Source organism: Nycticebus coucang, chromosome 2 (genome assembly GCF_027406575.1).
Source record: "Nycticebus coucang isolate mNycCou1 chromosome 2, mNycCou1.pri, whole genome shotgun sequence".
In the NCBI taxonomy this organism is placed as follows: domain Eukaryota; kingdom Metazoa; phylum Chordata; class Mammalia; order Primates; family Lorisidae; genus Nycticebus; species Nycticebus coucang.
This window is the reverse complement of record NC_069781.1, coordinates 144,270,677-144,287,141: the sequence shown is the minus strand read 5'-3', so window position 1 is coordinate 144,287,141 and position 16,465 is coordinate 144,270,677. Positions and strand designations below refer to the sequence as shown.

General features: G+C 44.2%; 1 protein-coding gene across 10 annotated transcripts in view; it reads right to left on the bottom strand.

Annotated features, from left to right (window-relative positions):
- The window catches only part of NIPA2 (NIPA magnesium transporter 2), a 36,639-nt gene that overhangs the window by 3,157 nt on the left and 17,017 nt on the right, over positions 1–16,465 (bottom strand). For 9 of the 10 annotated variants that reach the window (XM_053582058.1, XM_053582055.1, XM_053582056.1 and 6 more), the window contains 2 exons: positions 9,125–9,215; positions 7,266–7,426 (listed from right to left, as the gene is read on the bottom strand). In XM_053582058.1, the coding sequence (XP_053438033.1) occupies positions 7,266–7,426; positions 9,125–9,215 (252 nt within the window). The remainder of the gene's footprint in view (positions 1–7,265; positions 7,427–9,124; positions 9,216–16,465) is intronic. The other variant, XM_053582063.1, reaches the window with a different exon arrangement.

Below are 16,465 nucleotides of genomic sequence, written 5' to 3'. Positions count from 1 at the left end.
AACAGGATTTTCTTTTTCTTTTTTTTTTTTTTGAGCCAGAGTCTCAAGCTGTCGCTCTGGGCGTCATAGCTCACAGCAACCTCCAACTCTGGGGTGCAAGCAATCCTTTTGCCTCAGTTTTTCCATTTTTAGTGGAGACTGGGTTTGGGTTTTTGCTCAGGCTGGTCTCAAACTCATTAGCTCAAGCAATCCACCTGCCTCAGCCCCCTAGAGTGCTAAGTGTGAACCACTAGACCTGGCCAGTAACTGGATTTTTTTTTTTTTTTTTTGAGTCTCACTTTGTCACCCTTCATAGAGTGCCGTGGCGTCACAGCACACAGCAACCTCTAGCTCTTGGACTTAGGCGATTCTCTTGCCTCAGCCGCCCGAGTAGCTGGCGCCTGCCACAACACTCGGCTATTTTTTTTTTAATTGTTGTTGCAGTAGTTTGGCTGGGCCCATGTCCGAACCCGCCACCCTCGGTACATGGGACCACCACCCCAGTAACTGGATTTTTAAAGAAGCAAATACACAGAAACAATAACAGCAAAGGAGATGACAGCAACAAGAACTTGTCAGTCAGAAAGCAGAGAATAACTAGTGACTGACACAGCAGATCCAAGAAGGATGAATCCTGTACTAGCAGTGATCAAAGATTAAAAGTGACTAAGCATGTAGTACAGGATGTCTGAAAGGTGCAAAGTCCACTCAGGAAGCAATGAGACCCCCGTCCAGCTCTGGAGACTGTACCTCCCCTGCCCCAGCAGATAGTGTCTGCACTGGGGGACTCCGAGCCAGGGTGAGACACACATCTGGGCATCAGCTACTCCTGACGCAGCTCCCCAGGTGCCCATAGCCACACAGGAAACTAAGCTTTTTGGGTAGGGATATGACCTGCCAAATTGTTAGGTAAGAAAAGGTAAAGAAGGCGGCACCCACTCAGTGGGTAGGGCCACATACCCGAGGCTGGAGGGTTCAAAACCGGCCCCGGCCACCTAAACAATGACAACTGCAATAAAAAAATAGCCAGATGTTGTGGCAGGTGCCTGTAGTCTCAGCTACTTGGGAGGCTGAGGCAAGAGAGTCGCTTCAGCCCAAGAGTTTGAGGTTGCTGTGAGCTGTGATGCCAGAGTACTCTACCCAGGGCGACAGCTTGAAACTGTCTCAAAAAAAAAAAAAAAAAAAAAAGAGAGAAGGCAAAGACCACCAGGATAGAGACCAAAACAAATGGAAACATGCACAGCCTTTGTTTCTCCCATGCAGCAGATGAAAGCTTTCAAGTGAACACTCCAAAGTATATAAAGCACCTCCCAAGGACAAGAAAGATGACCATGAAGATCTCAGAGATAAGGAGGAAACAGCAGACTAATCCTGCACCCAAGACTACAAAAAAACAGGTGAAATACAAAAATGAAACAAACAAAAAAACCCCCAAACAAACAAAAAAGAAACATTTATTTGAGAGCACTGAGTAATCAAAGCACCCAGGACTTAAGGGACCAAAATTCTGCAAAGGAGAAAAATTGGCCCAATTTTTACTTCTACTTTTGCCTCAATGCAGGACCAAACTTTTGAAATTTTCAGTGGACTGGGCAGCACCTATGGCTCAGTCAGTAAGGTGCTGGCCCCATATACCGAGGGTGGCAGGTTCAAACCCGGCCCCAGCCAAACTGCAACAAAAAAATAGCCGGGTGTTGTGGCAGGCGCCTGTAGTCCCAGCTACTTGGGAGGCTGAGGCAAGAGAATCGCTTAAGCCCAGGAGTTGGAGGTTGCTGTGAGCTATGTGATGCCATGGCACTCTACCTAGGGCCATAAAGTGAAACTCTGTCTCTACAAAAAAAAAAGAAAGAAAGAAATTTTCAGTGGACTGGGTAAAAACAAGTTGGAATAAGTTGGAATTGGGGACTGCCTATGTAGCTGGGACTTCATGAGCCAAGGTCCAGAGAGAAGGGCACAGCAGAGAGCTCACATTTCTCTGTCATTTCCCCTTACAGCTTTTGTGGGCACCTAACCTGCACAGCCAAAGTCAAAAGAGACAAGCTGGAAAGCTGGTCGAGAGGACACTTGGGGCTAAGCAGGATGTCAGGGGTCTCGTCAGACTAAGAAGCAGGTGCTAGAGCTCATGGCTGCCAGGTAGCAGGCCCCAGTCAAGATCCTGCTATCAGCTGGGAGCCAGAGGGTTATAAACAAAAACAAAGGCAGACTGGAAAGAAACCAGACCCAACAAAGCTTAATTCACAACACCTTCGGGGTGAAGGAAGGTGATCTATGGTGCTTTTATCTGCCTACCAGAAAAAATTTAAGTTCTCTTTGAAGCAAAAACACCTTGCTCAGAACCTTTACACTTTTCAATAGCTTATGTCAGGCATTCAATCAAAAATGACAAAGGACACTCTTTCCTCTCCTGTTCCCTTTATAAAAAATGACTAAGAACAAAAAAAATGCCTAAAAGCTAAAAGAAAAAAATAAACCATTTAAAGAGGGTAACCAATAATCCTGACACTGGCATTAGCAGACAAAAACTTTAATATAGGCTCAGCACCCTTAGCACAGTGGTTATGTGCCAGCCACATACACCCAGGCTGGCAGGTTCAAACCTAGCCCAGGCCAGCTAAAAAACAATTGACAACTGTAATAAAAAATAGCTGGTGTTGGCGACGCCTATGGCTTGAGGAGTAGGGCGCCGGCCCCATATACTGAAGTGGCGGGTTCAAACCCGGCCCAGGCCAAAAACTGCCAAAAAAAAAAAAAAAAAAAAAGAAAAAGCTGGGTGTTGTGGTGGGCACCTGCAGTCCCAGCTACTTGGGAGGCTGAGGCAAGAGAATTGCTTAAGCCCAAGAGTTGGAGGTTACTGTGAGCTGTGACGCCGCAGCACTCTACCAAGGGTGACATAGTAAGAACTATCTCAAAAAACAAACAAACAAACAAACAAAAAACCCCTTTAAAATAACAAAGAATCAAAGCAAATGTAAAAATTAAAAATGTAACAGTAGGGGAAAAAGAAAACTCAAAAGAAAGTCTGGAAGATAAAACTTCCCAGAGGGCAGAGCAAAAAGGCAATTTGGTAAAAATGGGGGATAGATAAGAAAACTAATGGTCTAGTTGGTCTAGTTCATGAGTTCCAATCAAGAGAAGAATGAGAATTTCACAAAGAGAAAACAGGAAAGGATATCAAGGAAGTAATTCACGTCAGTTCCCCAGAGTAAGACATAAATTTTCAAATTAAAAAGACTCATCAAGGTTGGTGTTTTCAGAAATCATTGCTGAGTTGTGCTGTTTATTATTTAAAAGCTACTGTGGTCTTTGCTGTGAACCATTATATATAAAACTGTGATTTTAGAAATGGAAGAACAGTCTTGAAGAGGCTACTCTCACTGTTCTCCAGTCTTCTGACAAAGATGGGGATAGGTCCATCCCCCACTTTGTTGGGGGATGGACCTATCCCCATCTTTATCTATTGGCTGACAGTGACAGGCAGCTGGACCCTCTTTGTCTGATAATACTAGTGCCATGGCTCACACCTGTAATCCTAACACTCTGGGAGACCAAGGAAGGAGGATCATTGAAAGGTGTAAACAGTGAGGCCAGAGAAGAGGCTACAGAGATGTTCAGGCCAGGTTTACTGAAAGGGGAGGGTGACCCATCTGAGCAGTGCAAACAAGGTGTCTGCTCCAGGGGCAGTTAGAAACCCTTTTCATATACAGCCTGGAGGACTGGGCACATTCCACAGATTAGAGCCTTTGGGCAGGAACTTCTGAGGGGTGGGGCTAGCCAGATGCTTTGTGTCTTTGTCTTAGAAGAAAAACAGAAGAAAGGGATTTATGTGTGGCTGCATTAGGCCCCTCAATTGTCATGTGACACCAAGAGTTCAAGACCAGGCAGAGTAAGAATGAGACCCCACCCACCTCTACAAAAAATGGAATTACAAAAATTACTGCTTTTGCTATGTATAATGTAGTACTGTATATATGCACACCCAAAGTTTCAGGAAAAAAAAACCTTTTAATTTTTTGAAGGTAGGTGGAAGTGGCCATGGAGAAGCACATCTCCCCCACCACCCACCCTGGTCTGAAGAGGTGTGAGGTGCACAGCCCATCGCTGTAGAGAAGCCAGGAGCAGCCCAGGCAGCAGGTCTGAGTGCTCCAGATAATCTGAGCACCTGACCTCCCCCAACTGTCCCCTCCTGGCCTACCTCATCCCCACAGACTCTCATTTTCTATTTCTACCTATGTCCCATCGGTGGGAACGTGGCCACAGCTGCTCCACTGAGAACCGTGATGGGCTAATTTTCTGGGAAGCTGGTGTGGGGTGCCCTGCCTGCCCCGGGCTTCTGATGACAGATCCCGGTCCCTTCCAGGCTGCTTCATCTCTCCTGAAGCTGGTCCCACTTTGAGGTCTGTGGGGACACACCACACTGAGGAGTCTTCCTTGAAAATACTCCAGTGAAGTGTTCTTCATTCACATTTCTGTTCAGGGACTAGACAGTGACTCCCTTGAGCCATCCAGACCTTGGGCACTCAGTAACATCCATTTAAAGATACTAGTCTTTCCCAAAATTGCAAATCCTACAAGTCACCTGGGGGGACTGATTAAAATTAGATTCTTGAACCACACTCAAATATACTCAATCAGCTCTCCAGGGTATCTGTTCTGTTTTTATTTATTTATTTTGGGGGGGTGGGTGGAGACAAGAGTTTCAAGCTGTCACCCTGGGTAGAGTGCTGTGGCATCACAGCTCACAGCAACCTCTTAACTCTTTGGCTTAAGTGATTCTCTTGCCTCCGCCTCCTAAGTAGCTGGGACTACAGGCACCCGCCACAATGCCCAGCTATTTTTTGGTTGTAGTTGTCATTGTTGTTTGGCAGGCCCGGGCTGAATTCGAACCTGCCAGCTCTGGTGTATGTGGCTATGGCTGGTGCCCTAGTTGCTGAGCTATAGGCGCTGGGCACAGGGTATCCGTTCTGTTAACAAGCATCCTAGAAGGTTCTTCCTACAGGCAAATTTGGCAAACTTCACCAACTCAACACTTTGGGGTTTGGACAAGTCACAGGCTCAAAATCACAATGTATGGAGGCAAGTACCAGAGCTTGTGTTGCTTCACTGCCAAGTACTCTCACAGACAGAAACTTTGTGGGGACTGAGGTCCAAGGTCAAAACGGCAGGCAGGCTACTAATAGAGCCAGGTCTCAGAACTCAGGTCTCCCAGTTCCCAGCTCAGAGATACACCTGCTCAGCATAGTGTCCCAGGGGCTAAAGAATGGGAACAGCTGTACCAGAAAGGGTAGCTCAGAAAAAGCAGGGATCTAGTGACAGGATCCTGGGGCTGATACCTTCACACCAGCTTCCCAGAAAATAAGCCTGCTCTTTCCTGCTCTGCTGAAAATCTCAGCAGAGCAGTCATAGCCATGTTTCCACTCACAGACTTGAGTGGAAACAGGAAATGAAAATGAGAAGATAGGGGCACAAGTGTGGGCCAGGAGGGGACAGCTGGGGAAGGTTAGGTTCTCGGGTTGTCTGGGCCACTCTCACCTGCAGGCTGGACTTCCACAGCAGCGGGCTCCACGCTTTGTGCCTCTCACAAGAGGAAGAGCCACTGAACAGCCACTGCTGCCCTCCTTCTGCCGAGGGCCTGACACTAACCAAGGTATTCTGGCTGGCAGCAAGCCTGCCTCCAAGATTGGAGCTGTCTCCAGCCCCATCAGCCAGGCAGGCTGGAGGCTCCCACAGCTGAAGTGCCTGCCCAGGAGGAGTGTTGGATAGAGCGGACACAATTACTGTATTCTAGGGTATTATTTTTATGTGGATATCATTATTGGGTTTTAGTTACATTTTTATTTTTATTTTTTTTATTTTTTTTGTAGAGACAGAGTCTCACTGTACCGCCCTTGGTAGAGTGCTGTGGCGTCACACGGCTCACAGCAACCTCACAGTCTTGGGCTTACGCAATTCTCTTGCCTCAGCCTCCCGAGCAGCTGGGACCACAGGCACCCGCCACAATGCCCGGCTATTTTTTTGTTGCAGTTTGGCCGGGGCTGGGTTTGAACCCGCCACCCTCGGTATATGGGGCCGGCGCCCTACTCACTGAGCCACAGGCGCCGCCCTTTAGTTACATTTTTAATGCATAAGCATAAATAAAAGAATTAAAAACATTTCTATAGATACAGAATTAGTACTAGCCATGCATATTGCACATACTTATTTTTTCCTCTCTAAAGTTTGGGCAAAAACATGTGCATTATGCATGGAAAAATACAGTAGCTGAATGTGGTGGCATGTGCCCACAGTTCCAGCTACTTGGGAGGCTGAGACAAGAGGATCACTTGAGCCCAGGAGTTTGACACTGCTGTGGGGTGTGATGATGCCACTGCATTCCAGCCTGGATGACAGAATGAGACTGTCTCCCCCGACAAAAAAATCAGTCTGATACCTAGCACAATGGACAAAAATGGACCCACAGCTAGGCATCTTAGGGGGAAATTTCAAAGGACAAAGGGAACATTCTATATTGTTCCAAAGACAACATAATCTGACAACACGAAAGGTAAAGAATCACCTGCCTTTGATTTCCCAACACAACATGGTAGGTTAATGAAAGACATTTTGAGATACACCAGGTACCAAAAACATTCATCTCTGTGCCATTTCCCATCTAGCATTAAAGTGGCACCACCAAAATAATGAAGCAAACCCAGGCTTCAGAAAAGAAGTGACCCAAGAAAAAGCAAATAGTCAAGGGAATGCCTAGGATACTAATGAAAGAAAATACAGATAACAGCTGCTAGCAGCCTCAAGACACAGCCTAGACTGAGGCCAAACAGAGGGTCTAGGAAGGAAAGGCTGGCTCAGCGCCCATAGCACAGTGGCTATGGTGCCGGCAATGTGCATGGAGGCTGGTGGGTTTGAACCCAGCCCAGGCCAGCTAAAAGCAATGACAACTGCAACAACAACAACAAAAAAGTAGCTGGGCGTTGTGGCTGGCACTTGTAGTCCCAGCTACTTGGGAGGCTGAGGCAAGAGAATCACTTAAGTCCACCAACAGTTTGAGGCTGCTGTAAGCTGTGATGCCATGACACTCTACTGAGGGTGACATAGTTAGATTCTGTCTCAAAAAAAAAAAAGAAAAGAAAAAGAGAAAGAAATGAAAGGCTAAGGGCTGAAGGCAGTGGGGAACCTGACTGTTAATTTGTCATAAGCCATATGGGACATTTTCTCTTTATATGCAAATTAAATTCTGATTATAGTAAAAACTAAGAAGTAAAACTAATAAAGCTTTTCTGTTTTCTTACCTGGATCACCTAGTTTCTGAGACATTTCATTTAAGGTCTCAATCTCCTCTTCTTTTGGAGCATGAATGACCATAACTGTGGATCCCAGAATACTTAGCAAACACCCAATTTTCCCATGCAGATTAAGTCTTTCACTCAGAAAGTATGAAGAGAGAATGGCACTATAATGGGGAGAAAAAAAAAGATCAAGAACTTTACTTTTCTCATTTCCAAATATCAACATAACTTGGAATTTAAACCACCACTGTTCTCTAGCCTGAGCAACACAGCAAGCCTCTGTGTATTAAACACATTGAGCTTGTGAATATCCTGGCTTTCTTCAAGACGAAGAAAATGCATAACCATAAAATCAAAAACATTCTAGGGAATAGCCAGGCGTTGTGGCAGGTGCCTGTAGTCCCAGCTACTTGAGAGGCTGAGGCAAGAGAATTGCTTAAGCCCAGGAGTTGGAGGTTGCTGTGAGCTGTGATGCCACAACACTCTACCGAGGGTGACATAGTGAGACTCTGTCTTCCAAAAACAAACAAACAAACTAGGGAATCATCTGCTTCATTAAACACTACTAACATTTTTCTACTTCAATAGGTCAACATAAAATTTATAATACGTAACTAGTTTGTACAAATTTATGTCCTAAAAATCTATATCCAGTCAGGTGTAGTAGCTCAAGTCTGTATGTAATCCCAGCACTTTGGGAGCCGTAGGCAGGAAGATTCCTTGAGCCTAGAAGTTCAAGACCAGCCTGGGCAACATATGGAGACCCAGTCTGTACAAAAAATTTAAAACATACAAAAATTAGCTGGCCATGGTGGCACGCACTTATAGTTCCAGCTACTCAGGAGGTTAAGGCAGGAAGATTGCTAGATACCAGGAGTTTGAGGCTGCAGTGAGCACCACTGTTCTCTAGCCTGAGCAACACAGCAAGACTCTGTGTATTAAAAAAATAGAAAAGAGGGCGGCGCCTATGGCTCAAAGGAGTAGGGAACCAGCCCCATATGCCAGAGATGGCAGGTTCAAACCCAGCCCCGGCCAAAAGAAAAAAAAATAGAAAAGAATAAGGAAAAAGGCAAAGAATTTATATCCAATCTAATGCTTAAAATTTGTTCAACTTTGGCTCAGCACCTGTAGCTCAAGCGGCTGGGGTGCCAGCCATATACACTGGAGCTGGCGGGTTCAAATCCAGCCTGGGCCTGCCAAACAACGACAACTACAACTTAAAAATAGCTGGGCTTTGGCGGCGCCTGTGGCTCAAGGAGTAGGGCGCTGGTCCCATATGCCAGAGGTGGTGGGTTCAAACCTAGCCCTGGCCAAAAACCACAAAAAAAAAAAAAAAAAAATAGAAATAAAAATAGCTGGGCTTTGTGGAAAATGCCTATAGTCCCAGCTACTTGGGAGGCTGAGGGAAGAGAATCGCTTAAGCCCAAGAGTTTGAGGTTGCTGTGAGCTGTGAGACCACAGCACTCTACCCAGGGCAACAGCTTGAGGTTCTGTCTCAAAAACAAAAAACAAACAAACCCCCCCCCATACTTCAATATGGGATTGGTTACTTTAACTACTAATTAAACTAACATAAACAGGACAAGTCTTCTGCTTCTTCAAAACGAGCACCCAGGCCAGGCATAGAGATCTACCCTGCCAAAGTGTGTGTGCAACTGAAACCGAAGTGGAGCTAGTGCTGATTGCAAATACAAGCAAGACAAAGCATTTTCTCCCACAAATCAGTAGCTTACACAGCTATTTCTCCCACAAATCATAGCCCATGCACAGAAGAAGTCTTCAAAGTTGTTGAAATGTGAACTATGTTCGACACCAGTAATTAGGTAACACTGAGCACTGTTTCCAGGTTAGTGTGCCCTTACCTTACTAGGACACTGAGAGCTCCTAGTGGAGTCACTAGCGTGGCTGGTGCAAATGCGTATGCAGCGAAGTTGGCCACCTCACCAGCTCCCACTTAGAGAGAGACAACAAAAGAAAAGTACTCAAATAGGATTATATGTATTTAACTTAGAAATAACTGCATTTTATGTAATATCTATATATATATCATTTCAACTGTATTTAGTAACTTCCACATCTTTTCCTATCTATTAATAAGGGTATGAGTCAGCAAATTTCTAACATTAGAATAGAGTCTACATCAATCACAAACAACTCACATCTATAATTTTAATGTTAATAAAAAAATTAAATAAATATTTACATCGCAGGACAACAAATACAAGTTACTTAACAGCAGCCCACACTGACATGAAGGCCCTCCCTGCAAGTCTCTTTCAATGGTTCCTCCTGTAAAAAGCCCAACTCACAATATATGCCAGGTCCTGTCCTTGGTTAAGAAATGCAGCAGGCAGCAAGGACACCACTCTCATAAAACTTTTACTAAGTGAAGACAGACAACCCAAACACATGTGTCAGGAAGTGAGAGTGCTATGAAGAGGCCAGGCGAGCACAGCAACTCACACCTACAGCCCAGCTACAGGGAGGCTGAGACAGGCGGATCCCTTGAGCCCAGAATTCAAGGTTGCAGTGAGCTGTGCCAACACAGGACTCCAGCCTGGGCAACAAAGTGAGAAGCCCTGCCTCTCTCTCTCTCTTTTTTTTTTTTTTTGTAGAGACAGAGTCTCACTTCATCGCCCATCACCCTCAGTGGAGTGCCCTGGTGTGAAATCACACACAGCTCTAGAAGCCCTGTCTCTTAAAAAAAAAAAAAAAAGTGCTATGAAGAAAAGCTGAGCATGGGGAAAGAACAAACAAAGTACAGGTGAGGGAGAAGGTGTTAGATAAGAGGTCACTGATAAGAGTTTTTGAACAGTTGGAAATTAAGGGGCATATACCCAGAAGACCAAAAATCACACCATAACAAAGATATTTGTATCAGAATATTTATTGCAGCCCTATTCATAATTGCTAAGTCATGGAAAAAGCCCAAGTGCCCATCGATCCACGAATGGATCAATAAATTGTGGTATATGTACACCATGGAATATTATGCAGCCTTAAAGAAAGATGGAGACTTTACCTCTTTCATGTTTACATGGATGGAGCTGGAACATATTCTTCTTAGTAAAGTGTCTCAAGAATGGAAGAAAAAGTACCCAATGTACTCACCCTTATTATGAAACTAATGTAGGACCTTCACATGAAAGCTATATCCCAGTTATAACCTAAGAATAGGGAGAAAGGGGAAAGGGGGGGGGAGGGAGGGGGAAGGAGGGGGATTAATGGGATTACACCTGCGGTGCATCTTACAAGGGTATATGTGAATCCTAGTAAATGTGGAATGTAAAGGTCTTAGCAAAATAACTAAGAAAATGCTACAAAAGCTATGTTAACTAATGTGATGAAAATGTGTCAAACGATCTATGAACCAAGTGTATGGTGCCCCACGATCATACTAATGTACACAGCTATGGTTTAATAAAAATAAAAAAATAAAAAAAAAGACAAAGAAAAAGAAATTAAGTCCCTTTACCAGCAAGGACTTTGAGTTGAAAAGGTGCTGGGGAGTCCTATGCAGGGGAGTCCTATGCAGGGGAGGAGCTGATCTCATAAAAGGATCCCCCTTGGCTGTGCTTTCCAAATAGGCCAATTTTCACTCAGCAGTGAGAGCTCCCTCTATTCCACATCTTTTGCTAGACTGTGGAAATAGGGGATTATTGCATTTAGCCTTCATGTGCATTTCCATTTGTTTATGGGCCAGATGAAATCTTTTAGGGAAGTAGCTACTCACTTTACCTCCTATCTTTTAGATTGTTTTTCTCTTTATTAGTTTATATATTTTAGGCATGAATCTTATTGAGTAAGCATGTGAGTTATCCCTTTCATACTCTGGATTTCCCTTTTAATTGTCTTAATAAACCCTTTCCTCTTTGACCTCTAAAATGTCTTCTATACATGACTTGCTCCTATAAAATGTAATCAGAATTTACCTGCATTCTCAAGTAGCTTTTAGCTAGCATACTCACCCATCCCTACTTATTGATAACACTGATTTCTTTTTTCTTTCTTTTTTTTTTTGAGACAGAGCCTCAAGCTGCCGCCCTGGGTAGAGTGCTGTGGCATCACAGCTCACAGCAACCTCCAACTCCTGGGCTCAAGGGAGTCTCCTGCCTCCGCCTCCCAAGTAGCTGGGACTACAGGCGCCCGCCACATGCCTGGCTATTTTTTGGTTGCAGCTGTCATTGTTGTTTGGCCCCGGGCTAGATTCGAACCCACCAGCTCAGGTGGTATGTGGCTGGTGCCTTAGCCACTTGAACCACAGGTGCCGAGCCAACACTGATTTCTTTAAGGGGGGGGGTAAAAGTTGAAGTCCCACTTTCTGGATTTTGTCTTACTGCTCCCATTTCTTACGGGGCATCTGTCTGGCAATTCAATTTTCTAGTCTTTATTGCTGTAAAAATTCCATTCTTTCCTCCATCCTTTTTTATATGTCTCTAACCTGTAGAGTCTATAATGTTAATGTTTATCTCTACTGTCCTTCCTGATGTCAGAACCTTAGAAACCTTTAATCTATTTATCTACCTTTTATCTATTAAACCTACCAATTTATTTGCTGCAAATCTGCAATGTTACTGCAGTCCAGTTTGTTGTTAGAACTACAGTTCCTTATAGTAAGCACAGTTGTGGTATTGTGTAATATTGTACATTTTAAAATTTTATGTATGGATATTAAGTCCATGAGCCATTTGTTATTACTTTTCTTCATCAGTACTCCCTCCGATGTACTCAGACTTACTCCCTTCCTGTATCTCTGAACTTCCACTTATATCACTTTTCTCTTCTGCTAACTGAACACCCTGTAAATTGGCTTTAGTGAGGTTACACTGTCAGCTGGTCTAGTTTTATTCCTGAAGGATATTGTTACTGAGTAGAGGATTCCACTGCCAGCTACATTCTTGGCACTTTGAAGCTTGTTGCTGATAACTAAGCTGTCAGTCAGACATTGTTTTATTCTGACTGCTTTGAAATACTCTGTCTTTGGTTTTTTGTTAGTTTTACTATGATGTGTTTAGGCCCAATTTCCTTTTCAGAGATTCTTCATTGGTTTCATGAGGCTTCTTCAATCAGTGGTTTGAATAACTGGTCAGTTTTAGAGAATTCTCAGCCATTTTCCCATCAAAAATCTCTTCTCCATTCTGTTTGTCCCGTCTTACTCTAAAACTCCAATGATTCACTGGATCCTCTGTTCCATAACCCTCCTTCCCATCCTTTTGTCTTTGCTTGCTTCATTCTAGATACTTTCTTCAAAACCACCTCTAGTTCACTACATCAGCAGCCGTACTAAACCTACAGTCACGGCAATTTCATTTTCATTATTATTTTTTTTTTTTGGTAGAGACAGAGTTTCACTTTATGGCCCTTGGTAGAGTGCTGTGGCATCATACAGCTCACAGCAACCTCCAACTCCTGGGCTTAAGCGATTCTCTTGCCTCAGCCTCCTGAGTAGCTGGGACTATAGGCGCCTGCCACAGCGCTCGGCTATTTTTTGGTTGCAGTTCAGCTGGGGCCGGGTTTGAACCCGCCACCCTCGGTATATGGGCTGGTGCCTTACCGACTGAGCCACAGGCGCCACCCTCATTTTCATTATTGTATTGTTTTTTTTTGAGATAGAGTCTCAAGCTGTCCCCCTCAGTAGAGTGCTGTAGCATCATAGTTCACAGCAACCTCAAACTCTTGGGCTCAAGTGATTCTCTTGCCTCAGGCTCCTGAGTAGCTGGGACTATAGGCACCTGCCACAACGTCCTGCTATTTTTTAGAGACAGGGTCTTGCTCTGGCTCAGGCTGGTCTCAAACCTGTGAGCTCAGGCAATCCACTTCACCTTGGCCTCCCAAGTGCTGGCATTACAGGCATGAGCCACCACACCCAGCCTCACTATTGCATTTTTTAAATTCCCTAATGTTTATTTAATTCTTCCATAAATCTGTAATATTACTATAGTCCAGTTTATTGGTAGAATTTCCTTATACGAAGCACATAATAATTCCAATATCTGGAGATTCCATGAACCAATTTTCTTCCAGTTTTTCCTAAATTTTCTCAATCTCGTATGCATTTTATTTCTTTTCTTTTTTTTTTTTGTGGAGACAGAGTCTCACTCTATCGCCCTCAGTAGAGTGCCATGGCATCACACAGCTCACAGCAACCTCCCAACTCCTCGGCTTAAGCGATTCTCTTGCCTCAGCCTCCTGAGTAGCTGGGACTACAGGCACCCACCACAACGCCCAGCTATTTTTTGGTTGCAGTTCAGCCGGAGCCGGGTTTGAACCCGCCACCCTTGGTATATGGGGCCGGCGCCTTACCGACTGAGCCATAGGCGCCGCCCTGCATTTTATTTCTTGAGACAGGGTCTCAGTCTACTGCCTGGGATAGAGTACGGTGGTGGTATCATAGCTTATTCTGACCTCCAATTCCTGGGTTCCTGTCTAAGCCTTCTGAGTAGCTGGGACTACAGGTGAATACCACCATGCCCAGATAATTTTTCTATTTTCTGGAGAGACAAGGTCTTACCATGTTGTTGGGGCTGGTTTCAAACTCCTAGCCTCAGGTGATCCCTCTCTCTTTTTAAAATATCTTTTCTTTAACTATTTATTGAAAGTGGCTGGGTATGACAGCTCATGACTATATTCCGACCACTCTGGGAGGCCAAGGCAGGAAGATCACTCAAGGCCAAGAGTTTCACACCAGCCAGGGTGAAGCAAGACCCTGTCTCTACAAATAGTAAAAAATTAGCTGGGTGTGGTGCCATATGCCTATGGTCCTGGCTACTCAGGAGGTTGAGGTGAGGCAGGACTATGTGAATCCAGGAGTGCAAGGTCATAGTGAACTACAATCAGACAACTGTACTCTAAGCCTGGGCAACAGAGACACTGCCTCTAAAAAAAAAAAAGGTGAAGATGATATTTCTTTAAGGAAGAATTTTTACTATCTTCTTCCATGTAGCCAAAGAACACTGGCAGTTTAGGACCAAGGCCAGAGGTATCCAGCATACACAAATGAGACTGCACACTTCCTACTTCACTCTCCAGGTAAACCCTTCCCAGAGTACCAGCCCATTCTTGGCACTAAACTCTGACCCTTCATAGTCCATTTCAAAGGTTCACTCTCAGCTGAGTCCTCTAGAATAGGGGTATCCAACCTTTTTTTCCACTGCCACACATTAAATACACAAACACTGATGAAAACTGATGAGCAAAAAAAAAAAAAAGGTCTATGCATACTTTTCATGATATCCAACACTACAGGAAAAAAAGTCCTGACAAAATGAGCATGCAGACCACAGGCCATAGTGTGGACACCCTTGCTGCTGGAGTCTGCACTTATCTGTAATACATAAGTAGTGTTGCAAAAGTAACTGCATTTCTGCATTGTTGAAATCTGCCATTTGATATTGGAATATATTCTCAAATAAATGGTTACTGGCTGGATGCGGTGGATCACGCCTATAATCCTAGCACTCTGGGAGGCTGAGATGGGTGGATGGCCTGAGCTCACAGGTTTGAGAACAGCCTGAGGAAAAATTGAGACCCCCATCTCTAGGAAAAATAGAAAAACTGAGGCAAGAGAATCGTTTGAGCCTAAGAGGTTGGAGGTTGCTGTGAGCCTTGACGCCACAGCACTCTCCCCAGGGCAATAGCTTGAGACTCTGCCTAAAAAAAAAAAAAGTGATTATTTTATACACCATTTTTATGAACATCTCTTGCTTTATGTTTTTTTTGCTAATGACTAATTATTTGCCATTTATTTTGTATTTAATTTTGGACTATGGAAATGATGATACACAAAAAGTAAATTCAAGCAATTTTCTTTTTCGAGTTCAAAATGGGTCATAAAGCAGTGGCGACAACTCACAACAACACATTTGTTCCAGGAAGTGCAGTGGGGGGTTCAAGAAGTTTTGCAAAGGAGAAGTGCCTTGAAGATGAAGAGTATAGTGATGAGCCATCAGAAGATGAGAATGACCAGCTGAGAGCAAGCACCGAAGCTGAACCTCTGATAGCTACACAAGAAGTTGCTGAAGAACTCAACATCAACCATTCTACTGTTGTTTGGGCATTTGAAGCAAATTGGGAAATTGAAAAAGCTCAGTAAGCGGGTGCCTCATGAGATGACTGAAAATCAGAGCAATCATCATTTTCAAATGCTGTCATTCTTGTTCACAACAATAAACCATTTCTCCACTGGACTGTGCAGTGCAATGAAAAGTTGATTTTATATAATAACTGGCGATGACCAGCTCAGTAGCTGCACTGACAGGAACCTCCAAAGCACTTCCCGAAGCCAAATTGGCACCAATAGGTCATGGTCACTATTTGGTGGCCTGCTGCCAGTCTGACCCACTGCAGCTTTCTGAATCCTGGCAAAATCATCACATCAGAGAAGTCTGCTCGGCAAATTGATGAGATGCACCAAAAACTTCAACACTGCAGCCGGCACTAGATAGGGCCCGATTCTTCTGCACAATGATGCTGGACCACACGTTGTACAACCAATGCTTCCAAAGTTGAAAAAACTGACCTATGAAGTTTTGCCTCATCTGCCACATTTACCTGACCTCTCACCAACCAACTGCCACTCCTATAAATATATTGACAATTTTCTGTAGGGAAAATGCACCCACAACCAGCAGGATGCAGACAATGCTTTCCAAGAGTTCACCAAATGCAGAAGCACAGATTTCTAGGCTACAGAAATAAACAAACTTATTTCTTGTTGGCAACCATGTGCTGACTGTAACGGTTCCTATTTTGATCACTAACGATGTGTTTGAGTCTGGTTATCATGATTTAAAATTCATGGTCCAGGGCGATGCCTGTGGCTCATTGGATAGGTTGCCGGCCCCATATACTGGGGTTGCGGGTTCAAACCCAGCCCTGGCCAGCTAAAACAGCAGTGACAACTGCAACAAAAAATAGCCGGGTGTTGTGGCAGGCACCTGTAGTCCCAGCTACATAGGAGGCTGAGGCAAAAGAATCACGTAAGCCCAAGAGTTCGAGGTTGCTGTGAGCTGTGATGTCACAGCACTCTACTCAGGGTGACAAAGGGAGACACTGTCTCAAAAAAATAAATAAATAAAACAAAATTCATGGCTCAAAACCACACAGACTTTTACACCAGCCTGGTATCTCCAGCTTCTTCTTCTGAGTTCTACTCCTTTCCTGATCTTGGCCAGGTAATTAATTCTTCACTGTCACGTAGCACT